The 27,730-nt window shown below is 46.6% G+C and overlaps 1 protein-coding gene and 1 pseudogene across 1 annotated transcript; both read left to right on the plus strand.

Annotated features, from left to right (window-relative positions):
* The first annotated feature begins 2,941 nt into the window (after positions 1-2,941).
* Positions 2,942-4,190, plus strand: LOC142591616 (uncharacterized; annotated as a pseudogene).
* A 5,348-nt stretch (positions 4,191-9,538) lies between these two features.
* LOC142591617 (uncharacterized) lies at positions 9,539-10,713 on the plus strand. The gene has a single exon (XM_075703919.1). The coding sequence runs from the start codon at positions 9,727-9,729 to the stop codon at positions 10,711-10,713; it is 987 nt and encodes a 328-aa protein (XP_075560034.1). The 5' UTR covers positions 9,539-9,726.
* The last annotated feature ends 17,017 nt before the right edge of the window (positions 10,714-27,730 follow it).

Here is a 27,730-nt window from a genome sequence, read left to right on the forward strand (position 1 = left end):
TGACTGATGTGCCGGACGTCGCGACGATTCAATATTTTTTTCTAAATTCTTGGACGTTTTAATATTATTTCTGGAGTTGCGTCGCACTATATGTTTATCCGTGTTCTCAGCGTGCGATTTCCCGCTGCTTCTTTTTTTGTAATCCAGTGCTATAATTCATAACACAAACATGACCATATGCCATGCGTTCTTCTTTTTGTGCTTCTTACCGCTCCCTATCCACTCCAGTGAACTAGCCAGTACATGTAGCATCGACAAGTTCATAGACCAAACCGTCATGAAATTAGTCGGGCAGCGGACTCGGGCGAGCGTCTCAGTGCGCGTTTTTCGAACATTGCAGACCCGTGGCCGAAGCAGAAATCTTCCTCGCGTCTGTGCTTGCTGCATACCCGAGTTGTAGCCGGTGACTGCCGGTTTTGTTTCGCGAGCCAAGCTTCACGCAGCTTCTTGTCCGGCGGCTACGTATGAATAAGGCTGACACCGGGCTCCGTTGCGTACGTCCGGCACTGCGGCACCGAGCATTAGCCTACCATGTTGCGCACCTTCAAAGGCAGCCACTACCTATTCTAGTGCTTTCAATCGTTGTAAAGGAGACACTCGAAGCGGGAAAATCCCGCCAATAAATAAGGACCGCAGCGTACGAGGGAACTTAAACTTTCCTTTTCAGCTGGCTTCGGCGCTCCCGAAGGTGCCGACGCGCCCGCTATGTCCACGTGATCCCTAATAGCACGTCACGCCGATGGTGGCGCCAGCTTTTGTGGTGGAGCTATACCATAGTGGAGCTCGAGGCTAATACACGCTGTTTTTTTCTGCGCCAAATAACACAGTTTGCTGCACTGATAACTTGTGATAAGCGCATGTGCACATCTTCTGTCAGACTGTAAGGCTTGGCAACCAATGCAAATGCGGCATCGTGGCAAATACGGCTCACGTCACAAGTAAAAAAAAAATTACAAAGTTTTAATTACCAATTTCAGCGGCAACATTGCATTTGCAAAATTGAAGGCGGACATTCATATCTTGCCCAATAACGACTTCACGAAAATCGTCGTAGGTTCTATGGCCCGCAGTATTTTGCCTGTGGGCAGCCCTGAACGAAAACGAAAATTAAGTTGTCTCTCAGTGACGCTGATCTCCCCACCGTATTAGAAAAACGTAAAACGCCACCTGCCTCCTTGCTGCGCGGGCGCCAATGCTATGACAATTACGACTTCTCTTTATTGTGATCAATAAAGCCTTGTTTTTATTTACTGCTGTGCGGACAAGCGTGATTATCCTAGCTGCGGTACCACCAAAAGTTTGGAACAGAATAGAGCACGCTTCGCGTCGATTCTTGGCGTCACCAGAAAAAAAAGAAGGACGTCGATGAATCCCGTGCCTGCGAAACCTGTTGGTCTGCACTCACAATGGAGAGGGTTGAGGGTTCAACCTCACTGGTCCACTATTTCATATTTCTTTCGCTACTGCCACACTAGGCGCCGCCTGCAGTGCCAAAGTACTGTAGGTTGTAGCACCCAAAACGATTTTGTTTGAGAAATTTTTGTTCAGTTAATAATATGACTTTGAATCCTCAATTCTGGAATTGAAGTACTTCCTCTATAAGTTCTAATTAGGGGAATATTAAGGATATGGTTATTACTTACCTGCCATATTTTTCACGCTACCGAGTTCCTAGTAATCACAGACACATAACTTCATGGAATATCCGGAAATATGCTTCCAAAATTCACGTTCTTTTTAAAATTCTGTGCTGCTGACACAGATACTGTACTTGACATGAAGTCACGCAATAACAACAGTTTTCTGAAACTTACGAGGGTAAGAAGGAAAGCGTGAAACATAATGGCAGGTATTGCAGCGGCTTCACGGAGCGAGCGGGAAAGGGGAAGTAAAAGCGAGCTGAACGTCGCGGCGCCCGCGACTATATACAGCCTGTGGAGTCATACGCCGCCAAACTCTTCGGCCGCACCGAGTCTGAAGACGATCCAGAGAATCCCGTTCGCGACTTTTGACGGCCGCACTTATGCAACGTCGCTCTCAACGAACGCTTCGCCGTAAATGAGAGCGCCGGGTGCGCTCGTTGAACGCTTTCTTACTGCTGTCTTTGTTGGTGTTCGTTGCGCGTTGTGGACGGAAGAGGGACCGAAGAGCCTCAACGCCTTGCTGTATGTTTAGCGACTCCTGCTCCCAGCATGAATGCACGGCACACCCCACATGAAACATTCCGCTAAGGCGAATAGTTTCGCGACCATTTTGGGAATTAAATTTCTTAGCCCGCACATTCGTGCAATTATTTCATGGAGTGTTGATAGAGCCGCAGCCGACAATTCTGTGGCGCAACGCATCGGGTACATGAGCTCGGGCTACTGGATACCGGAGTATTCTTTGCCATTTGCGCCCAGTCCAGTCGGCGGAAAAATAGGTCTCTTCAGGCATGCTATTTAATCGCTATTAGGAAATTTATGCTCCATAATAATTTCCAGTAACCCACCCATTTCTTGGCCAATTCCCCATCCTGGGTAGGAGCCACACGCATCACAGGCTACAACAACAACAAACGAACGAGGAGCCGGCGCGTAGAAGTGCTAGTTTTTCAAGAATAGGGGTGAGTGCGCCATGTGACACGTTCAGCGTGGAAGAGGCTACCGCTTCAGGATTTCGTTTCTTTGACATTGAGATCCTTCGAGACTTTCTACGGGAGTCGGTATTATGCAAGAAATGCGGGAAAGATGAGCTTCGGGTAGACGAACAAATTGATGAGAGGAGTGGACAGGCGTGCACCATGAATGTCTGTTGCGATGAATGCGGTGCGACGAGCTTATTCAAGAGATCCAAGCGGTCACAAAGAGGCTTGTTTGAGGTAAATGAACGGTTTGACTTTGCGCTACGGACATGTGGAAAAGGACTGTTGGCTGGCCGTGTGATATGCGCTGTTGGGAACATGCCTCCGCCGCCTACGAAATTTGCCCCGTACACTGCGCGCCTACTTCATGCAACAGCGACAGTTGCTTCACGAAGCATCACCCAGGCCTTTGACGAGGTGAAGGCTGACAAGCATGGCAGTTCCAAACCACAAGAAATTGCTGCTACTGTGGATGGAACCTGGATGAAGAGAGGGATTCATCCCTGCACGGTGTCGTCACACTCATCTCAGCTGACACAAGCAAGGTGCTAGACTTCGAAGTAGAGACTAAGTTCTGCTATCTGTGTTCGCGAAATCCCCACACTGACAGCAGCCAAGACGAGTGCAAAGCCACAAACATTGGACTGTCTCGAGGTATGGAAGCTGTGGCTGCCGTGAAGATTTTGGCGTGGTCTGTTGAAAAACATGGAGTGATCTACACCAAATATATTAGTGACAGGGACAGCAAGGCATACCTTTCTGTGAAAGGAGCAAAACCATATAGCAACGACATTGAAAAGCACGAGTGTGTCGGCTATATGCAAAAGCCTATGGGTACCTGGCTTAGAAACCTGATGACTAGTTTGAAAGTTAAGAAGCTGTCAGATGGACTTCCACTATATGGGAGAGGCCGTCTTACAGAGAAGGATATTGACTCCCTACAATTTTCCTACGACAAGGCCATTCGTGAGAACACTGATAGCTTAGAAAGCATGCGAAAGGCGGTGCGGGCAATCTATTTTCATAAGTTATCCACTGACGAAGAGCCCAACCATGGACTGTGCCTCAAAGGAGCGTCATCATGGTGTGGGTACAACCATGCCCTCAGTGAAGGTAATACTGAGGCATATTGCCAGAAAAACAGCCTGCCAACTGCTGTTCGGGAAGCAGTCAAGCCAGTGTTCCAGGCTTTATCATAATCAGGCCTTCTGAGCACGAGTCTCCATGGCAGAACACAAAACACCACCGAGTCAGTGAATCAGCTGATTTGGTGCTGTTGTCCGAAAACAGCGTTTGTTGACACTGACACGTTGAAACTTGCACTTGTGATGCTGTGGCGCACTACAATGACGGCAATCAAGTATGAATCGCTGCTTTGGAAACACTTGGCATCACGCCATGTGTGTTCTGTACAGTCGGTCTGAACGGGCTTGACAAGGAGCGTGTTGAAAGGGCTGAGTTCCGAAGCTCATCGGAAAGAAAGGAACGTCGCAGAAAAAAGAGAAACATGAAGAAAGGCTTTGGGGAAGACACCAAAAAGTGTGGGTACTGTGCTGTTACATTTTGAACTGTTGTAGTGCAGGTGCAAACATAAAAATGCGTTTTTCTCAAAATCACTTTTTTTCAAGTTTTTCGGAACTTGTTGTACCTTTTCTGGAAAACTATACACCCGATTACGCTGAAATTTTCCCAGGTTATACTCACATTCCTTGCAAGTAACCTGAACTTAACTGTTTGAAAAAAATGACTCAGGTATCAATAAAAAAAGAAGATTATTAGAAAGACCCTCCATGGTACGAGACATGGGACGGCAATATTTTTTTTTTCTTGTGACGTGAGTGCGGCAGAGAATTTTTTAAAGGTTCCAGTTAAACCTACTATTATACGGAATTATTGTGCAAAATGTCACGGTCATGCTCTTATTTGTTTATGAGAAAACGTACATTTTGTTTCTCATTATAGTTTAAAAATTGGTTCTCAACTACAAAAATTAAAAATAAAAAGGGCTGCAGTGAAAAAATTACACCAACTAAGGTCAACGCTATTCCTATTGATCGCGCGGAATTTCACGCTAATATATAGAGTAGTTGTAGGGATATAAGCTAAACCTCAGATGGCTCATGCACCCTACCATACCCCCTTAAGTCCAGCGTTCTGTCTTGGCAAACTGGAGTGCAAAAAAAGGCATTAACCAAAGTTTTTTTTTTTCAAAGGGAACTTCGCTGGTTTGTCATAGGTGATGGAACTTGAAAAGAACACATTGTACTACAGGTGTAAAATGCTACTAGCGTGCAGTTTCTTTCTTTTTTTGCTAACGAAAAAAAAAACCCCTAAGTTTGAGCTAAATAGAGGAAATATTGTCATGTGGTGGTGATGTTCAAGATCACTGTAGCAATACTGTGAATAACGAAACGAGTGTTTTATTGGGCGAAGCTGTGCCCACAAAAACAGGCTACACTTATAGCACAACGATAGCGGCGCACACGGTCGGCGATCGTCGAAAATCTGATCAGCGGGTCAAGCGCGTCGGCTTTTATACAGCAGTCGTCGAATGTTCCAGACTAATCGTTCGGACCCGCGTGCCTTCCACGAAGTTCTACACCATTCGCGTCACGCGATGAAATCAGGTAACACAAGGTTCGGCGACAACAGACAGCCGGGTAGAAGCATCGATAACTTTCCAGAAACTTCGGATACATTCAGGCGCGTCCCGCGCTGTGCGATTACATTTGTTAGGCGGCGAAACGTGGTCGCCTGATAAAGATAAGTACACGTGTCGATATGCTAGTTCTCTTTTTTCTAGGTTCTTGGCAAGTGGAAACAGCTACCGTTACCTCTTTTACAGCTACAGAGTCGGAAAATCCACTGCCTCACAGCTGGTTCCGGAAGTGTGCAAGCCTATACGGAAGGTTCTGCAACCGAGAGTCCTCAGACGACCAGATAAGGGGCAGCCAAAGGCAATCGCTGCAGAGTTCACGCCGAAATGGATCTTTCCAAACTGTGTCGGTGCTATCGATGGAAAGTACATTCATTTGGATGCACTACCCAACTCTTGTTTTATGCACTTTAACAATAAGTGCAGCCTACCGGTTTACGACTGTTAACACATGGTGTTAGGGTAGGGTAATTTTGGCAGCAGTGACAGCATCAGCGGGGGCGGGGGTGACTGTGCATCGGCTGTGCTAAATGGTTCCTGCTTCACATTGCAAATTTGTCACCCACGAAATCCCTAATACCTTATCAGCATCGCTGCTGAACCACCCATCGATAAAGGTGACGACCGACTAAGCTGGGCAACTGCGCAAAGCCTGATCGTTCGTATTAAAACAGCACTGGACACCAGGGCCTCGTGACCAACTTACAGCCTATAAAGACGGCAATGCTCCACAGAGACATCATTTGGCAGCAGTGACAGCATCGACTGTGCATCCACTGTGCTAAACGGTTCCTGCCTCACATTGCAGGTTAGGATCCTTTTCTTTGGCTCTTGAAACCTCTTCTGAAGTTTTGCTGTTACTGCTGCCACAGTGTACCACCGTGTGCCTTTATCCTGTATACCCGGTTGTGTTAAGGTGTGCAAGTACACCTAGTTAACTGTAGAAATGGCTTCTAGCAAGACTGACACTCGGTCGGATATTGCTAAAGCCTTGGTTGAAAAGGCGCCAGCTAGCATTAAAGAGGTATCAAAGGTGCTCGTTGAGATCGCCTCTAAATTTGTTGAAGCGATGGACGATATAAAAAGGAGATGAACAAGATTGATGCGACGAATAACTCGGTGAAAGCTGAGCTCACTTCCATCAGCCAATCAATCGGGCACATGAACGAAAACTGAACATTACCGCAAAGAAATAAAAAGCCTTCGACTTGAGCGTACCGAAGTGAAAAAACAGGGCCTGGAATGCAAGAAAGAGAACCTAAGACTAAACAAAGAGCTGCAGGAAACGAGAAAGCAGCTGATTGAGTTAAATCACTACCGCAGGCGCAATAACTTTGAATTAAGAGGTATACCAAAGGCTGACAATGAAGACGTCCTCGGAATAATCGGAAGAGTCGCATCTTCGTTGTGCGTCGAGCTTTCTGATGGTGACATTGACATAGCTCACCGCGTCGCATCGAAGAACAATGCGCATCCAAACGTAGTTGTGAAGTTTACATCCAGGTCAATCCGTGACAAACTGTTGAAGGCAGGCAAAAAGAAGCGACTGAATACACCCATGCTGGGTTTTCAGAACAGCGATTCAGTGCACGTAAACGAACACTTGTGCCCCGAAAACATAATCTTGCTTGGAAAAGCCATCCAACAAAAACGACAGAAGGGCTGGAAATTCATATGGGTTTCTGAGGGGAAAATACTAATGCGGAAATCCGACAACTCCAGAGTAGTGCATCTAACACGTGAAGAAGACTTAGCAGAGATAGTTTTTTCATAAGTGCCCACCCTGTTTGTTAATAATAGCTTATTCAATCAAAGAGATTGACAATCTTTTTAGAGCAAAATCTGCATCAGTTATTCATTGCAATATCCGTAGTATTAATAAAAACGTAGACTTGCTTCCTGCTTTCCTGTCGCTACATGCACATTCGTTCAGTGTCATTGCAACAACTGAGACGTGGCTGCGGAAAAGTGAAATAATCGGCATTCAAGGGGACAGAACAGAATCAAGCGCGCGCGACTCACGTTCACGCGGGGGTGGCGTTGCATTCTTTGTAAAAGATAATATATCGTATTGTAAAGTTGCAGCGGCCACATATAGTTGCAATGACATTGAATCACTTTTCATTCGGCTTGAGTGTGACTTCATCATTGGTGCAGTTTATCAGCCACCGAACGGTAACCTTGCAGGATTTCTCGATAAGCAGGAAACAATTTTCTGCGCAGTGTCAAAGCAGCGAAATGAACCAGTGATTATAGTAGGCGACATGAACATAAACGCATATAACATGCATGACCGTGACTATAGCTATTTGTTGCAATCTTACAACTATCGTAATTTAATTACGTCACCGACGCGTATCACTAAAACATCTTCGTCTTTCATTGACCACGCATTAACAAATCTAGACACGGGGGTTACCGGAGGCGCTTACCTAGAGCCAATCTCTATCCAACCTATCTTTGCCAACCAAATATCCAGCCAACCTATCTTTGCTGCTTTAGATCATCCAACTAGTACAAAAAGAAAATAAGAAACAACATTGCAATGAAAGCAGATTACAAGGTATTACGAGAAGAAATCCTTCGAATTAATTTCAGCAAAATTTTGAACGAGGATATCGACATTGAAATAACAAACCTAATTGCATATTTCAATATCCCCGTAGATAGGAGTAATCGCAAGGTCATGAAGGGTCGACATGACACGCCCATGTGCCCTTGGATGACAGAGCAAATACTTCAAACACTTAAGGCCAAAGAATACTGGCATGAGAAATGGCGCCATAATAAAAATAATATATACTATTTACAGCAATTCAAAGTACAGCGGAATAAATCTGTCGCTATGATTCGATCGCGCAAAATGGCGTATTCCTGGACCTAAAAAAGCTGAACTGGATGAAATCATACGTTGGAGTTCGACCACAAAACTCAACAAAAATGGTGTATAATTACAGGCTATCGAGAGCACGACGGTGTATAGAAAATTATTTCGCCATTTCATGTGCACAATGGAGGGTGCTACGTAATTGCACGAGTCTGCTGGCAGATAACGCAGTTGCAGTGTTGCTGTTCTCTGCACAATTACTTGATGCAGGAGGAGAGGCTACTAGGTAGTTATTGCCCACCACAGTTTGAAGACGGTAGGACCAGTGCAGGTGTTGATATCCCAAGAGAATGGTGGAACAGCACAGGGCCCCTCGGACGAATAAATCAGCAAGACTGTAATACTTACTCTAAGAAAGCAGCAGAAGTGAGAGACTGCTATGCTATTTTCATGGCCCTGGTTCAGTGAGCTAGCAATGGGTTTCGGTGCAAATTTTGACTTGTACAAATTTTTTGCACTTCCTTTTTAAGTAACAGATTACTTCATACCATAAGATGCGCTAAATATTACGTTTAGTTTTGGTGTGGCTGGATTCCTTAAGTAGTATGATGTCAGCCGTAATAAACATTCGGCATCATCATCATCATCCTATTTATGTCCAATGCAGCACTCGGTTAGCGCAGCACTGTCCTTTGCCAACCGATTCCAACTACCACCCGCCAATATCCTAATTTGGTCGCACCAGCTAGTCTTCAGCCGTCCTCTACAGCGCTTTCCTTCTCTTGGTAGCCATTCTGTCACACTAATGGTCCGACGGTTATTTAATCTGCGCATTACATGACCTGCCCAGCGCCATTTGTTTCTCTTAATGTCGAATAGAATATCGTCTGTACCTGTTTGCTCTTTGATCCCAACCGCTCTCTTTCTGTCTCTTAAAATTATGCCTAGCATTCTTCGTTCATTCGCTTTTTGTGCTATCCTTACCTTGTTCGCAAGCTTCTTCGGCAGTCTCCAAGGCTCTGCCCCATAATTAAGCACCGGAATACACAAGTGTTTTTTTTTATAATTCTTTATTTCACTTGGATCACTGCGCTGCATGGCGATTCAGTGTTAGTTCATTTGACAACCTATATATTCTCAGCCAGCCAACTCAGCCAACTCAGCCAGGATATTGCCACCATTCACATTCAAACAGACGAACTTTCTGCACTGGCCACTACTTTGCAATCGCGGCAGGATGATCTTGACGACCGGTCTGGGCACGGGGACAGTAGCCTTGACAGAGCGCTGAACTGCTTTCCGTTTGCTATGCAGGCCCTGCTTGCATTCTTCATGCCCTGGCTATCGGCCCCGTCATGTGACCTGATATGCCAGCTTCCGTCACCCGTAACCATGGACCACCGCTACGCCTGCGCGATTGACGAGGTGCCTTCATCGCATCTTGCTTTCGCACCCTTCGTCGACTCATTCTGCCCGGTACAACTCGACCTTAAAACATCCCTCGGATCGACAGCAACACCATCCTCGGCCCAGTACTTAAGAACCCGGCCCTGCAACAGCTGCTTCAGTGGACACGGGGACAGTAGCCTTGACAGAGCGCTGAACTGCTTTCCGTTTGCTATGCAGGTGCGTACAAACCTTCCCTTGTATGCTAAGAAGAGCAATAACGTCTGCTTGTTGCTGTTCCCGTGTCCACAAGTGTTGAGCGAAATTTGTTGTGAATGTTTCTCTATGACCCTTTTATTGTTGCGCGCGGGTGATGTTGAGAGCAACCCTGGGCCCAAAACCACCCGCTCGGAAGCTTTTTTAGACATTGAATCTTTACCTTCGGATCCCGCTGAACAGATGAAAGTTATTTTTCACTTGCTAAAGGACGTACACACCCGTTCGCTACATAGTTCTAAAACACAAACGGAATTGGCAGCTGACGTTAAAGCGATTAAAACTGGACAGAAATCAATTGAAACCAAAATCACAGCGATTCAAAACCGTTTAGATGAGCTAGAGGAAAATTATAAAAGGTTAGACGAACTCAGCCAGGATATTGCCACCATTCACATTCAAACAGACGAACTTTCTGCACTGGCCACTACTTTGCAATCGCGGCAGGATGATCTTGACGACCGGTCACGGCGTAACAATTTAATTTTCTATGGCATCCCAGATTCCGATGAAACCTGGCAGGCGACTGAGGAAAAACTGACTTCTATCCTTAGTGAGTGCCTAACTGAGCCCCTTTCCCCTCACGAAATTGAACGCGCACACCGTTTAGGAAGATTCGTACCTAACAAATGTCGCCCTATTATTGCAAAATTTTTGAACTTCAAAACTAAAGACTTAATACTCGCGAAACGCAACAGCCTGAAGGAAAGCAAGGTTTCCATTAGTGAAGATTACTCGGTCGCAGCACGTCTAGCACGAAAAAAGTTGCTCGACTTTGCGAAAATCCAACCTGGATCCCCAACCCATAAGTTGCGCCACAACAAGTTACTTATGAAAAAGAAATCTTACATGCACGACCCTATCACTGCCACTGTCATTTCCACTGATACGAAAAGCGCACATGCAAGCTCGCCCTCTGCTACTATCTCTGCTAATTCTTCCTAGGGACGAATGAGGGGTAGTGGCCAGACATCCTCGGCTTCAGTATCGCTTCTTTTTACTAATATCAGAAGCGTCCTTAACAAGTACAACTCACTCACAACAGCAATCGATACATGTTCTGCTAAAATAATCGCGCTAACCGAAACATGGCTCACTGCGCATGTCTGCGACGCTGATATCTTCGTCAATGCTCACCGCTTCTCATTCTATCGCTGTGATCGTAGCACGCAGAGAGGCGGCGGTGTGCTTCTCGCAATTTCCAATGATATACCATCATCATGTATACACGTGCAGACTGAACTAGAATTAGTATGGTCAGCAATAACACTTATTCATCAAAAAGTTGTAATAGGGGTATGCTAACGTCCACCTTCGTCGTCACCAAGCTTTAGTAACGAACTTTATGACGCTATTAACACCGTTGCAACACGCTTTCCTTCATCACCGCTGTTCCTACTTGGCGATTTTAATTTACCAAACATCACATGGAATACCGACCCCCCTTTAATATCCCCACTCTCACCTCAAGCTCGTGACTTTTTAGATATGTGTTCAGTATTCTCACTCGTGCAGATCTGCGTTCAGGCAACTAGAATAACAGCTACCACGGCGAATACATTAGATTTAGTCTTCACTAATCAACCCGATATAGTATCGCCTGTAACGTACCTGCCAGGAATTAGCGACCACTTAGTTCTACAGTTCGATATTAAACTAGACCGTCCGAAAACTAAAAAGAAGAAAAAGATAATACGAGACTACTACAGAGCAAATTATCAGGCCATAAATAATGCCCTAGCTTCGTTTATTGACGTTTTCCTTAATGGATTTGAACACCGTAGTGTACAAACTAATTGGAACATGTTCACAGCTATAGTCAACCATCTAACTGAACAGTACATTCCTCAACGCACCATTACAACTCACACAAACTCTCCCTGGTACAATAATTACATTAAGCGTTTATCAAATAAAAAGAAGCGTCTCTACCGCATTGCAAAGCTTTCACCCACAATTGAACGCTGGGCATCGTATACTGCGGCGTCGAACACATATGTGCAAGCGCTCAAAGACGCCAAAAAGCACTTCGAATCACAGGTTCTCCCTTCAATGCTTACCACTAATGTTAAAAAATTTTGGCGTGCAATTATGCCTTCGACTGACAATAGCCTTGCCTTAACAGACTCTTCCGGTGTTCCAATTCCTTCTGACCTTTCTGCCACCATACTAAACCATACATTTTCAGAAAATTTCACAGCCACATCCAGCACACATATGCCAAGTACACAGCACCGTAATTATGTTACCATGCCCTCCATAATTGTTGCTCCATCCGGTGTCGTTAAGCTTATTGACGGACTAAGCATTCATTCTGCTCCCGGATACGACTGTATTAACTCGAAATTCTTAAAAAACACTTCATATTATTCTTCCATTATACTATCCAAACTTTTCCAGCAATCCCTTGACCATTGTACGCTACCTAATGAGTGGAAAATAGGCAAAGTGATTCCAGTGTATAAATCTGGCAGCAAAGCATCCCCTAATAATTATCGTCCCATCTCTCTCACCAGTACATGCTGTAAAATGCTCGAACATATTATTTTTACTAACCTGGTTAATTTCCTTGAATTGAACTCATTTTTTTACGTCAGCACAGCATGGTTTTCGGAAATCTTACTCCTGTGAAACCCAATTAATATCATTTACACATGCACTACACCATATTCTTGACAAATCATCACTAGCTGATTGTATATTCTTAGATTTTTCAAAAGCATTCGACAAGGTGTGTCACAAACTATTACTTCATAAACTAAAACTACTTAACATAGACAGTAACCTTTTGAAATGGATTGAATGTTTTCTTCTCAACCGCTCGCAATTTGTTTGTGCTAACGGCATTAACTCCGGTTTTACAGAAGTCCGTTCAGGTGTTCCACAGGGTTCCGTCCTTGGACCCCTACTGTTCCTAATTTACATTAATGATCTTCCCTCGCTTATCAACTCCCATATCCATCTATTCGCTGATGATTGCGTCATCTTCAGAGAAGTTACCAATGCTAACGATATTGAATTACTTCAGTCAGACCTTACCACGATAGGGAACTGGTGCAATGAATGGTTAATGGAGCTCAATATTAACAAATGCAAAGTCATGCGTGTTTCTAGGAAAACATCTATAATACCGTCGTACTACATTAACAACATTTCGTTGGAATCAGTTTCTTCATATAAATATCTTGGTGTTTACATCACTTCTAACCTGAACTGGTCTCTTCATACTGAAAACATAATCAAAAACGCTAATCGCATGCTTGGCTACCTACGTCGCAACTTTTTCAACGTACCTACTAATTTGAAACTTTTGTTATATAAAACATTAATACGACCCAAACTCGGATACGCGACTCCGGTATGGGACCCTGCTCATGATAACCTAATCACTGACCTCGAGATGGTTCAAAATAACTCTGTACGTTTTATTCTTGCTAACTACAACCACACAGCGAGTATAACTAACATGAAATCTAATCTTTGCCTCCCATCGCTGGCATCTCGCAGAAAAGTGTCTCGTATTGCCCTCTTCCACAAGTTGTACCATCACCATACCCTACGAGATCACCTCATCCCCCATCCAATTTATGTATCCCGTCGCATTGATCATCAGTACAAAGTTGGTATTTTGTCATGCAACACTAAAAGTTTTTCACAATCATTCTTGCCGCGAACCTCGCGTGACTGGAACAATCTTCCCGCCGAAGTTGTAGGCCTTATTAATTATGAACAGTTCCGTGAAGCCTTAGCTAATATTGTATATACAGGTGCCATTTAAACACTCATGTAAATAACTGTCTTTGTCTTCCTTTTGTATTTACCACTCCCCCTCTGTAATGCCCTTGGCCCTGAGGGGTATAATAAATGAAAAAAAAAATGAAATAATAAAGAAAATCAGGGAATGGAACGTTCTTACACACTTATAAGGGAATGAAACGTACATAGAACCTCATTCGGATGTTCAGTTACGTGGCAACCCAAGCAAATATAAAATAAGAATGCATCTTGTCTCCTGCGTTATGCGATCATCTGTGCTTAACAGAAATCACTGCATTCTCAGATCACCAGCAGTTAAAACGCAATACGCCTATGAATGGTATGGCCTGCTCTAAACACAAAGCGCCTTAAGATCTCAAATCACCTGCGCTTGAAAGAAAACACTGCATTCTCAGATCGCCAGCAGTCAAGACGAAACTCCCCTATGACTCGGATCACTTGCTCTCAACACAAATCACCTTGAGTTCTGAGATCACCTGCAAAAAGCACAAAACACAACAAGAACTTCTACCAGCGGCACTGATGTGTCATTGACATAGTTTTCTTCAAGGCACTGTATCTTTCGCAGGGAATGCATTCTCAACTAAGAGGCTGAAAATTTGCCGCTTAACCTCCTCCTTCTTCCGGCCATCGAGTTTACCGAGAAGGCCTTTTCAGCACATTAGGAAATGTGCATCGTCATCTGCAGACACTGTAAGCGCCGTTAATTCATTCAGCCGCTGCTGATTTCTTCTAAGTGTAGACATCATGACGTCATCCAGGTCATTCTGCTTCCGTTTTGTGGGCTTGTTTGCATTTCTTGATTTCAGCTAAACTTCTCCAGATCACGTTAGCGGCTGTGGTGCACCTGCGACATCCAAAGAAATTTCTTCCGAGCTCGTTACCGACCATGGTGCTTCTGCGGTGGGCAGTGTATCTGGCTCACTACTTATTTATTATTTATTTATTTATAGAATACGGGGGACTCATGGTCCAAGCAGGGTGGTCGATAGAAATGCAACAAATACAAAAGAAACACAAGCGAAAAAAGTGTTTGATGTAGTGGTTCTGCGGAAACCCGCAAGCTATGAGAAAAGTAATAATTAAAGGGAAAATCAGACATCCACCCGTTCGTAGCAAGAGCTATGTGAAAAGACTGTCGTGTTACATCTACAGTTTGAAACGTAAGAGTTAAACAAGCTCTGGAAGTATTCATTGAAATGCTTGGCTATGGCTCTCTGATCCGTTACGTTTATTCCGTCGACTGGCATATGTGATACCAGTTTTTTCTTTGGCCGATATAATTCCAGCAGTTACCAGGGTCACTTTTGATAAAGTTAAGCAAGGAAGTGCTGAAGTAATACTCTCGCGAGCTGCGCACAGCTTGAGCGAGATTGTTCTGTGCATCATATATCAAATCCGTCGGTGCTTGTCGTTGTTTTAATCGCTCAACTTTGCGTTTCATCTGAATAATGGTGCGAGTTATCCAAGGTGCTTGTTTGTTAATCTTCTTGGACTTGATTGGGACAAAGTTATCTAAGCAGAAACGACAGATTTTTTGAACGATGTCCAGAGTACGCTGACATGTGCATCATGAAAATCGGTAAGACATGTTTCCATATGTTCAATTATGCATACATCTTTAGCCCTGCAGTAGTCTTTAAAGTGACGAAGTAATGGATTTTTATGGCTGGTTACCGGAACAAGAGCAAAGGTAACGCATGCGAAGTTAAGATCAGAGAGACCTTGTCATACTTCAACAGTGTGTTGAGAGAAATTTGGGTTAATAAACGCAAGATCCAATACTCAGGTGGAATCTCCCTGTACTCGCTCTGGTACGTGAACTACTTATAACAGGTCACGAATAAGCAAAATGTTAAAAATTATGTTTATATGTTTTGAGGTCTTATTGCCAGCATGAAGGCACTCCCAGCTCACTCCAGGTAAATTCAAGTCACTAATTAGTAAGACTTTCTTATTTTCAAATTTAGCCATGTAATTTTTCAGTGTGCTAAGGTATTCTGTAACGGTAGGTATCCTGTAAGTAACGCCGGAAGAAGTAAAGAAAGCCTCTGGAGCTATACAAATGGGGAAGATAGCTGGGGAGGATCAGGTAACAGCAGATTTGCTGAAGGATGGTGGGCAGATTGTTCTAGAGAAACTGGCCAGCCTGTATACGCAATGCATCATGACTTCGAGCGTACCAGAATCTTGGAAAAATACTAGCATAATCCTAATCTATAAGAAAGGGGACGCCCAAGACTTGAAAAATTATAGACCGATCAGCTTACTGTCCGTTGCATATAAACTATTTACTAAGGTAATTGCAAATAGAATCAGGTACACATTAGACTTCCGTCAACCAAAGGACCAGGCAGGATTCCGTAAAGGCTACACAACAATAGACCATATTCGCACTATCAATTAGGTGATACAGAAATGTGCGGAATATAACCAACCCTTATATATAGCTCTCATTGATTACGACAAAGCGTTTGATTCAGTCGAAACCTCAGCAGTCATGGAGGCATTGCGGAATCAGGGTATAGACGAGCCGTATGTAAAAATACTGAACGATATCTATAGCGGCTCCACAGCCACCGTAGTCCTCCATAAAGAAAGCAACAAAATCCCAATAAAGAAAGGCGTCAGGCAGGGAGATACGATCTCTCCAATGCTATTCACAGCGTGTTTACAGGAGGTATTCAGAGGCCTGGATTGGGAAGAATTGGGGATAAGACTTAATGGACAATACCTTGGTAACTTGCGATTCGCTGATGATATTGCCTTACTTAGTAACTTAGGGGACCAACTGCAATGCATGCTCACTGACCTGGAGAGGCAAAGCTGAAAGGTGGGTCTAAAAATTATTTTGCGGAAAACTAAAGTAATGTTTAACAGTCTCGGAAGAGAACAGCTGTTTACGCTAGGTAGTGAGGCACTGGAAGTGGTAAGGGAATACATCTAGTTAGGGCAGGTAGTGACTGCGGATCCGGATCATGAGACTGAAATAATCAGAAGAATAAGAATGGGCTGGGGTGCGTTTGGCAGGCATTCTCAGATCATGAACAGCAGGTTGCCATTATCCCTCAAAAGAAAAGTACATAACAGCTGTGTCTTACCAGTACTCACGTACGGGGCAGAAACCTGGAGGCTTACGAAAAGGGTTCTACTTAAATTGAGGACGACGCAACGAGCTATGGAAAGAAGAATGATAGGTGTAACGTTAAGGGATAAGAAAAGAGGAGATTGGGTGAGGGAACAAATGCGAGTTACTGATATCTTAGTTCAAATCAAGAAAAAGAAGTGGGCATGGGCTGGACATGTAATGTGGAGTGAAGATAACCGATGGTCATTAAGGGTTCCGACTTGATTCCAAGGAAAGGGAAGCGTAGGAAGGGGCGCCAGAAAGTTATTTGGGTGGATGAGATTAAGAAGTTTGCAGGGACAACATGGTCAAAATTAGTACATGACCGGGGTAGTTGGAGAAGTATGGGAGAGGCCTTTGCCCTGCAGTTGGCGTAATCAGGCTGATTATTATGATGATGAAGGTATTCTGGTGTGGTTAATCTGGTGGCCTGTACAGCCCAACTACAATTAGAGTGTGACCCCAGCAAGTCACCTTAATACATATGCATTATATTTCGTCAACATCTTCCATTAAAAAACTGTTTCGATACAGCTTTTAACAAAGACTGCTACATCTCCTCCCCTAGTGCACCTGTGTTTACGGAAGACAGTGTAGAATGGGGAAGACATCATCATCGGGCAGTTGATCGTTCAGCCAAGTCTGTAATAGCAGTGATGTGTGGATCATGTTGCAGCGGAAGTATTTCGAAAGCTTCAGTTTTATTCGCAATGCTTCGGGTATTATTATTTAGTAGCCCCGATTGCTTGTTACAAGGCACTACGGTAGATCATGTGTGTGGCTTGGCTGAATGAGGCTCTCTTGCCTTTACTCGCCTGGTTTGCGATTCATCCCAATGACGTGTTTCTTTATCAACTATAAGCCTGACATGAACTAAGATTACCTTTCTTCCTTGCTGCTTTACCTTCTTAGCGCTCTCCCACAGCAACCTCCGTTTCATTAGCGTCAACTGTGAATAGTCATTCTGAATAGACACTTTTGATCCTTTGAGTTTTTTTGGCATTTTGTAATATTATTTTCGTTTCATTGAAATTTTGAAACTGTACGATGATGGGGCTTTTACCGGACTGTTTACCTAGTCGGTAAATGCCACCGATGGAATCACATTTCACACCAAGCGTTTCTGTAAATAATCCTTTCACTACTTTCTCCTTCAGGGTTGTATCAGTTTCATCATGGCATTCGGGAATCCCATGAATAATCAAATTTGACCGTCTGCGGTCTTCGAGGTCGACAAGTTTTTGCGTTTGAAAGTTCACAATGGGTTCAATGAATGCAACATAGCTTCAACTTTGTCATTGTGAACAGGAGCACATCGTTCTTAGGAATCCTTTTGCGCCGCAAGGAAGTCATGTACCATATGTTTCAATTCATTAAACTGCTTCTTGAGTTCAAGAACTTCATCATGATGCTTGCATTGGTCCTTCGGAATTTCTTCAAAGAGTTATTTCTGTTTGAGGCCAGGGTTAGTTCCTACATCACCACATAATATCAAACGACAGGCAAGAAAACATTCATATGCTATATTCCGACAATGCCGAGGGCACAGCAGGACCACAATACTACGATAGTCGCTACGAAATGAATTTTCGTTGGGACTAACCTGCACAAGGCAGAACAAATTCGTGAGTGCCATGGTCGTGCCAGATCCACCGTGCCCACGAAAGTCGAAGGTGCGCGATGCTCTCTTTAAAGCGGTGTCCATCGATGAAGTGGCGCCACGCTGAGCATTGGTAGCTGCCCATAGGCGGCCTCCTGCGCTGCGCGTAGCTTCTTGCACAGTCCTGTTGGCCATGCAGTAGAGCGATAGCGACTCCTGATGATGATTCATTGGCAGTTCGATGGCCCGCTGGACTGCACTATCGAGACAGAGTTTGCTGGTTCGCGCATGGCTGGCAGTTGAGAGTCTGGCGAATCTGAGAATGCCCTGCACAAAGCAGAACAAATTCGTGAGGGCCATGGCCGGGCTGGGTCCGCCGTGCCCACGACTTGGTGCAGAGGAAGCAGCTGCACTTAGAAAAACTTCGTGAGAGTGGAGTTCTTGCAGTAACTCGTCAGGCACTAACGCCTCCTGGGTACTTTCTGTACAAAATGTGCGACGCAAGTTCTCTACATATGGCACTGCGTCAGCGACAGACTGAGGTGACTGAGCAAGTGACACCTCAAGTCCTCTCCGATCTTGTCTCATCAGGGTGCAGACCGCGCTGTGCAGAAAAGCAAAACATATTGGATTCTTAGATTCAGCCACATTCTAAGGGACATGGCACAAGACAAGACTGAAGAAAACAGCTGATTGTAGTTGTGTCGCACGGAACTGTTTAGGAACATCCAGTTTATACTGACAAGGCAAATATGGCTCATTGTACACACTGTAGGCTACAAATTGTTTTCCTATCTTTAATCCTGGTTGACCTATGTCCCAGTAGAAATGTACCACAATGTCAGTCATGTGCTTTGGAATGTTAGGTCGACAGTGAAAAGAGTAAAAAAAATTGCCAGAGACGCATAAGACTGCGTATGCACGATAATGCAAAAAGTTTTTGTCACTATGGTGAAATGTATTTGATTGATGTTTTCGCATTTCATAAGTTTTTTTTGTTGATTCGGTGCGTGTGTTTGCGTGTTCATTGGCCTCATACCCATCGGGACGTGACAGGCATTGCAAATGCAATTAATAGCAAACAAGCTGACAACAAGCTTTTACCTTCAGCGTTGCCTTGCATCGGCGGGAACATAAGGCGCGACATGAGAACCCATGACATCTGAACGTCTGCTGTGCCGCTGCCAGATTGATGATAGGCCGTTCTCAGCTGAAAACACTTGTGCCGAAGGCAGCTCCACCTATGCTGCAGTTTGGGCACTGCATTGCACTAGTAAAGAAAACGCTTACATATACTGTAGATGAACACGTTCATCTACAGAAACACAACTCCTGCCATTTACATTCCTTTCACTTTTATTTCCCAACATTAGGCTTACGGTACACTTCGCCGCTGAATCTATTTCAAGCAACCACCTAACAAGGGAACAAGCACGTAGCAACTGTACATGTACCGGTATCACAGAACCAGTAAACAAACAACCGGAAAATTATACCAGCATACGACGAAAGTAAAAGCGCTGACAGCGAACTGCCCACTAAAAGTAAATTAAACTACCAGACCTGCAACTCTCTAACACTATGAAAACCTTAGAGCCACAAGAATAGCTGTAGAAAGCGCAAGAAAATGATATTGCATGAAACAGTGCACCACCAGCAGCATTGGAAGCGAAGCCACCAAACTGAACCGTCGTAAAATAACTGCCCGGGGATTTCTCATGACTACATGTAAAGCATTTACTCTAATCAATGTTTCTTATACAGCATCAAATACATGGCCCCGAATGCGCATTTCCTGCTTTAGAATTGAAAAGGTATTATTCCACGATGCAATTACCCTCGCCACATTCTGTCAAGTTGCAGGCAGGCAGGCCAAACACAGAGCTTGAATTTGGAATAACATCTGCACGCCGCCGTAGAAGTGAGCCCTGTTTCATTTTTGCGGTTTGCTGGCTCTACGTTTGAAGGCGCGGGTACAACGGAAGCTTCATTGAAGGCACGGTTCTTTATGGCGCGGCGACACGGTGGCCGGGCTGCGAGAAGCAGCCACGCCTCACCGAAAATGTTTTAAAAGCTTGCACCGCGCCGCAATTGCACTTCGCTAGACCAAAGGAGCCTTTGACTGATGCACACATCGCCGCTTACAAAAGAGAGTAACACTTACCACTGTGTTTCAGTTTGCTCGCTACATCAAGCCAGACGTCGTTGTGGAGCTGTGTGTCGCGATGAGGTTTGAGGCGCTGGTCGTAAAGTAGCGGCCTTTGTAGCACTTCTTCCATCAGCAGCTCATCGCTGCAGAACGTAGACTCTTCCACACTGCACATCACTTCACACAGCCCACTTACGGACACGTGCGCACCTACACAAAAGCACAGGCAACTGCGCAGCAGCGTCCGATGGCGTCGCCAGCTAGCTCGTCGGCTTTCTAATCGTGGAATCTGGGGAGGCCGGAAGCGCTGTGACCGAGAATTGCTAACCGAAACTGCTTCGCGCCTTGGCGGCGTCGTGACAGTCGTATCTGTGCCTGTCCTTAAAGGTAGGGAGTACTCCTACATTAACGCCCAGGCCGGTTACAAATGTTGCGTACTTTGTGCCCAATGCGACAGTACTGTGAACAAACTACATCCGATTTGTGCGTTTACGCTGAAGATGCGTGCGCACGATCCGTAGGTGCAGCACGGAACGCAGCTAGACTTTGTTCAAGAGTGTAGGAGCAATACCTTATTTCTAATTGAGCAGGGATTTAAGTGCACACGCCTTCTTGAATTAGGAGGTAGGGGACATACAATATCGTTCAGGTCATTTGGCAGATAATAGCTATGATTGGTCATCTAAGGTGTTTTCGCAGAAAGAAAGGGGGCTAACCAAGGCGCCGGATTGTTATTGGTCCCATCATAAGAAACGAACAAACACTGACACCAAGGACAACATAGGGGAAATTGCTTGTGCTTAATAAATGAAGTAAAGCAGCGATAAATTAAAGGAAATGAAAGTGGATGAAAAGCAACTTGTCCCAGGTGGGAAACAATCTCCACAACCTTCGATTTGCGCGTGTGATGCTCTATCAATCGATCTGTACCCCATCCACCTTCTTGGGTATTTATGTTTACTCGTAGAACCCTGGAAGTTTTCGCAACCACCACCGCTCACAAACCTTGTCGGCGGATGTGAAAAATCATTTCTGCCGCAGGCGTCACGAGAACATGATCTTTTTGGGTGAAGGCAACTGGTCAATAAACCCAAACACGCTATCTGAAGGCATCAATGTTGCTGGATTCGAAACCCTCGTTATGTAATAAACAGGAAGAAAGGGAAATACCGAGGCAAGTGAATGGGGAAATGGCGCCGCGGTATCTCAATTGGTAGAGCATCGCACGCCTGCGAAGGTTGCGGGATCGTTCCCCACCTGCGGCAATACGTTTTTTTTTCATCCACACTCATTTCCCTCATTTATTGTTTCTCCATTTCATTTATTAGGCCCAAGTAATTTCCCCTATGTTGTCCTTGGTGTCAGTGTTTGTTGGCTTCTTATGATATTTTCGCGAAGCAGCACAACGGTGATTACCTTGTCTAGAGTCTGTTAAGGACCCATTAGCTCCTAATATGAACAGCACGTCCTCCTTTCGAAAACATTACCACGGCTGCACCAGATGTACTCGTGACCTTTATCCTTAGCCATGTGCTTTGATTCTCGAACCAGTTACCTGCAGTTGTGTGTCAGGTTCTCTCGATTGAAGACAGTCGGGTCTGACTGTTTCAAGTTAGTTTTCTTTGCTAACCAGGCATTCTTTGCTTTTTTGAACAAAGATAACAACTATTCCTGGCATTCCCTCGGGTCTTGCTGGCAGCTTATGTCCGATTATAGCCACGTCAGATTCATCCACATTTGTGGACGAATCGAACGTGCCGTGGATCGGCCTTAGATTTGTGAGCGACTGCGTTTTACGATGGCACAGAGAACTCGTGACTTTTGAAGTTGAGCCTTCTGTTTCTGCATGCTAGCTCAAGATCACTTTGTGTGGTTGCAGAAGTAGCCTGTCTTGCCTTTGCTACCGCCTATATGATCTCTTTAATTTCCTTCTTCTGACGATTTATTGTTTCCCCTTGGCAGCTACCCCTTGGCAACAAAGGCACCCCATGAGGTTCATTTACCTCTCCAATGCTCTTTAACTTAGTCATGATTGGCCTTGCCCAGCAACTACAATGAGTCGTCAATACCAACCATACCATCTACGCCGATGACATCACCATCTGGGCTTACCGAGGCGGTGATGGTCAAGTGGAGTCAGCCCCCCCAACGGCGATCGACACGTTTGAAGCCTATCTACAATGAACCGGACTGCGCTGTTCGCCGGCTAAATTGGCGCTTGCCTACAAGCCCATTCAGCGGGGTTGCCCTTCGACACACTAATGTTATCACCAACGCTGTGACACCATCACCATACGCCTTCACGATCGAAGTCCTATCCCACATGTCCCTAGCATCCAGGTCCTCGGTCTCACCATCTCTATCAATGGGTCCAGCGCTTTGGCTCTCAACAAGATCTGTCCCCATTCACAAAACACCCCATGCCCTCTTAAACATATCTCTAACCGACAAGGGGGACTCAAAGAAGAAAGCCGTCTCCACCTCGTGCAGTCCTTCGTCATATTGACACGTGTACTTATCTTTATCGGACGACCAAGTTTGGCCGCCTAACAAATGTTATCGCGCAGCACAGGACACGCTTGCACGTAAAAGAAATTTCTGGAATGTTATCGATGGTTCCGTCCACTGTCTTTCACCGCATTTTGTGTAATCTGATTGCATGACCGCGCGACGCGAATAGTGTAGAACTTTGTGGAAGACACGCGGGTCCCATCGGTTAATCTGGAACATTCAACGACTGATCTATAAAAGCCGACGCGCTTGACCCGCTGATCAGATTTCCTACAATCGCCGACCGTGTTCGCCGCTATCGTTGTGCTATAAGTGTAGCCTGTTTTTGTGGGCCCAGGTTCGCCCAATAAAAGCTAGTTTTGTATCCCACCGTATTGCTGTTTTCTTAACCGTAACTACCACGTGACATCTGGTGGAGGTACTTGTGCGTTCATGTACCGAACGCCCCCGCAAAGCCGCGACCCAAGCCTTAAGCCCGAGGACAAAACCAACATCGCCCAAGAACAGCGTGCTAGCCGCCGACTGCAAGGGCTGCCCCCAGAGCACCTGAGACGAGCAGCAAGATTGCCACCAAGTCCACCCCAATGGCAGCCCCAGCTATCCCCCATCGTGCTGCAGCAGCCCAGGGAGCCCCCGGCGTTCCGCGGTTCAACATTCGAGGACCCGGAAACCTGGCTCGAGACGTATGAGAGGGTCGCTGCACTTAACAGCTGGAACAGCGACGACAAACTGCGACATGTCTTCTTCGCATTGGAAGACGCTGCCAGGACGTGGTTCGAGAACAGAGAAGCCACCTTAACGACCTGGGACCTTTTCCGAAGCGGCTTCCTGCAGACACTCACAAGCGTCGTACGCCGAGAACGAGCCCAATCACTACTAGAAAGCAGAGTGCAGCTGCCTAATGATACCACCGCGATTTTTACAGAACAAATGAGCCGCCTATTCCGCCACGCTCATCCGGAAATGTCCGAGGAAAAGAAAGTCCGGCTACTGATGCGTGGTGTAAACGAGGAACTTTTCGCCGGTATGTTACGAAGCCCACCGAAGACTGTCGACGAGTTTCTTCGCGAGGCCACTAGCATCGAGAAGACACTCGAGATGCGAAACCGGCAATTCGACCACCGCACCAACTCTAAAAACTATGCCGGAGTTCAATCACTGGCCTCCGACGACCTGCGCGAGGCTGTAAGGGCAGTCGTACGAGAGGAGCTTCAGATCTTCCCGGCGTCGCAGCCTCAAGTGGCCTCGATCACTGACATCGTCAAAGATGAGGTTCAGCGGTCACTTGGAGTTCCGGAGATGCAACCTCAATTACCGCAACCCCAGCCAAAAGCGATGACTTACGCCGCCGTCGCACGCCGTCAAGGTCCTCCTCCGCGACCGCGCCAGGGCCATGTAACGCCGAAATTCCGTCGTCCGCCGCCGCCACCGCCAGCACGCCCACCCGTCACCCAGCGCAGCTACCCTAGGAAGACAGATCTTTTGGCGAGCTGCTGACCAGCGCCCGCTCTGCTACCACTGCGGGGAAGCCGGCCATGTGCACCGCCGATGCCCATACCGCGACTTGGGACTGAGACGGTTCGCCGTCAACGCCCCGCGTCCGCAGCTTGGTGAGCGCCCACATGACATCGGCGATTTCCTAGCCGCCACTCAGTACAACTCTCGACGACCATCCCGTTCGCCGTCACCAGGCCGCTACCTGTCGCCGCAGCGCCGTCCATACACTGGCCCATCCCGGGGCCGGTCCGCGAGCCCATATCCGGAAAACTAAAATTGGAGGACGCTTAAGCTTCGCCTTCAAGAGTGCAACCCGACAGCGTTCCCATCGACCCGCCAAGGGGTGTAAGACAATGCGCTACGGCGCAGGGATCACTTACGAGGCGCCCCGCATCGGACTTTGCGCCCACCTATCACACGGAGAGCGTCGAGCAACGCAGCGTTCGGCGCGGCAACGAAATGTGCGCCTGAGCAAACGGAACGAACCAAAGAACTCGGTGTCTCGGAGGGGGAAACGATCTACGCCAGCCAAACGTCGCGATCGGCACGGGCAGAGAGATAGATAGATAGATAGTAATCTAAAGAAAGGAACGGCGCTTGATTCTGCAACCCGCGTGGGAGCACGGCGAAGCGTCTTCAGGGGACAGGGAGTCGGGGCTGCGACGCGCCTGGCACCGGTCCGCGCACAGCCCCAATGCGCGCATGGCGCGCCACATGTCGGGGCAGCGCCGTACATTGAGAGGAGGGGGTCTTCTGTGTTTGCCGCAAGATGGCTCTGCGTGTGCGGTAAGCGCAGAAGAAATGTAGAGGAAACGTACTTCGCTACTCGTGTAAATGCGACTTCTGTAAGTTACATGCTCATAATTACCGATATACACCGCAGTATAACTTTCTACGGCAAGTTTTTAAGGCAACACCGCGTTCACTAGAAGCGCGTTTGTACCGCTTTCAAGCATCGAACTCGTGGCTCAGTGGTAGCGTCTCCGTCTCACACTCCGGAGACCCTGGTTCGATTCCCACCCAGCCCATCTTGGAAGTTGCTTTTTATTTATGAAGTGCCTGCCGTGATTTATCGCTCACGGCCAACGCCGCGGACGCCGACACCGACACCGACGCCGACGACACCGGCTTTTCTGCGACACGAGTTCCTTAACGCTATCGCGTCAAAAGCAGCAACCGATGGAGGTGCGGTTGCTGTTCGTCGAACTGACGACGATCCTCCGCCGCCGACGAAGACACCGAAGGAACTACCTCGACGACATAACGACACGCCGCCGACCCGACGAAGTGGGAAAGCAAAGAATACGATGACGAAAGACGACCTGACGACGTCCCATACCAGCCACAAGTCAACGTGGCACAGCCGTGATCTGACGCCAATACCTAACTGTAACGCAAGACAAGAACCACCGACCTCGACGTGCTTCTCGACGGCCACGCAGTGACCGCCTTAGTGGACACAGGGGCTGATTACTCCGTAATGAGTGGACACATTGCCGCCCAGTGGAAGAAAGTTAAGACCTTATGGGAAGGCCCTCAAATTCGGACGGCAGGAGGACACTTAAGCACGCCGACTGGAATCTGCACGACAAGAATAACCATTCATGATCGGACTTACCCTGCCACCTTCGTTATCCTCCAACGGTGTTCACGAGACGTCATTCTCGGTATGTACTTCCTGAACTAACACGACGCAATCATTGACCTGAAGTCGAAGTCAATAGCGCTGTCAGAAGATAAAGCAATGCCACCGGAGAGCCCTCTTAGTCACCACGCCTTGAGTGTGCTCGAAGATCCAGTGAGCATCCCACCTCGCTCCAGCATTGTTATTTCGGTCTGCACCGAAACACCCGCTGACGTAGAAGGCGTCATCGAAGGCGACCAACGTCTACTGCTAGACCATGAAATTTGCGTCGCAACAGGGATCGCTCGACTGCATGGAGCGAAAACTGAAGTGTTGCTGACAAACTTCTGCCAAGAGTTCAAGCACATCAACAAGGGCACGACGATCCCGTACATTGAGGAAATTCTGGAAACCAGTAATGCGTTTGTCCTCTCGGATTCCGCCGCATCTACCCCGACGACAGTGGTTCCCGAACCAGACTACGACATTAATCCAAGTCTCCCCGTGATTAAGCAACAGCAGCTCAGAAGTCTGCTCCGACGATACAACGGCTGCTTTTCGACGTCATCGAGGATTCGACACACACCAGTTGCCAACCATCACCTAATCACCGAGGAGTGCGCTCGACCACTCCGCCAGAGCCCTTACCGAGCTTCGCCGCGAGAACTTGCAGCTATAAGAGAACAAGTCGAAGAAATGCTGCGCAACGACATCATCCAGCCGTCGAAAAGCCCGTGGGCATCCCCTGTTGTCCTGGTAAAGAAAAAGGACGGAACCCTACGTTTCTGCGTCGATTATAGTCGTCTGAACAAGATCACGAAAAAGGACGTATACCCCCTCCCACGAATAGACGACGTATTGGATCGCCTCTGCAACGCTAAATACTTCTCGTCGATGGACCTCAAGTCTGGCTATTGGCAAATAGAAGTCGACGAAAGAGATCGCGAAAAGACGACCTTCATCACCCCAGACGGCCTCTACGAGTTCAAGGTTATGCCATTCGGACTGTGCTCGGCGCCTGCAACGTTCCAGCGCGTCATGGCCATGGTGTTAGCAGGATTCAAGTGGCAGACCTGTCTCGTTTACTTTGGATGACGTCGTCGTCCTTGCAGAAAATTTCGACGACCACCTCAAGCGGCTTGCGACAGTACTAGAGGCCATCAAGACGTCAGGGCTTACTCTGAACCCGGAAAAATGCCGCTTCGCTTACGATGAGCTTCTGTTCCTAGGCCACGTAATCAGCAAATCTGGTGTCCGTCCAGACCCGCAAAAGACAGCTGCAATCGCACAGTTCCCGCAACCCATCGACGAGAAGGCAGTGCGTTAGATTCCTTGGCATGTGTGCCTACTACAGGCGCTTTGTCAAGGACTTTTCACGCATCGCTGAGCCTTTTACACGTCTAACTAAATGTGATGTTGAGTTCAAGTGGGAAACGGCGCAGGCCGACACATTTGAAGAACTCAGACGACGCATGCAGTCCCCGCCGGTACTTGCGCACTTCGACGAGTACGCCGATGCAGACATCCATACTGACGCCAGTAGCCTAGGCCTCGGTGCCGTTCTAGTCCAGAGGACAAACGGAGTCGAACAGGTGATAGCTTACGCTAGCCGGTCGCTGTCAAAAGGTGAAGGCAACTATTCTAGGACCGAAAAGGAATGCCTCGCCATCGTTTGAG

This window comes from Dermacentor variabilis, chromosome 8 (genome assembly GCF_050947875.1).
Source record: "Dermacentor variabilis isolate Ectoservices chromosome 8, ASM5094787v1, whole genome shotgun sequence".
NCBI classification, from domain to species: Eukaryota; Metazoa; Arthropoda; class Arachnida; order Ixodida; family Ixodidae; genus Dermacentor; species Dermacentor variabilis.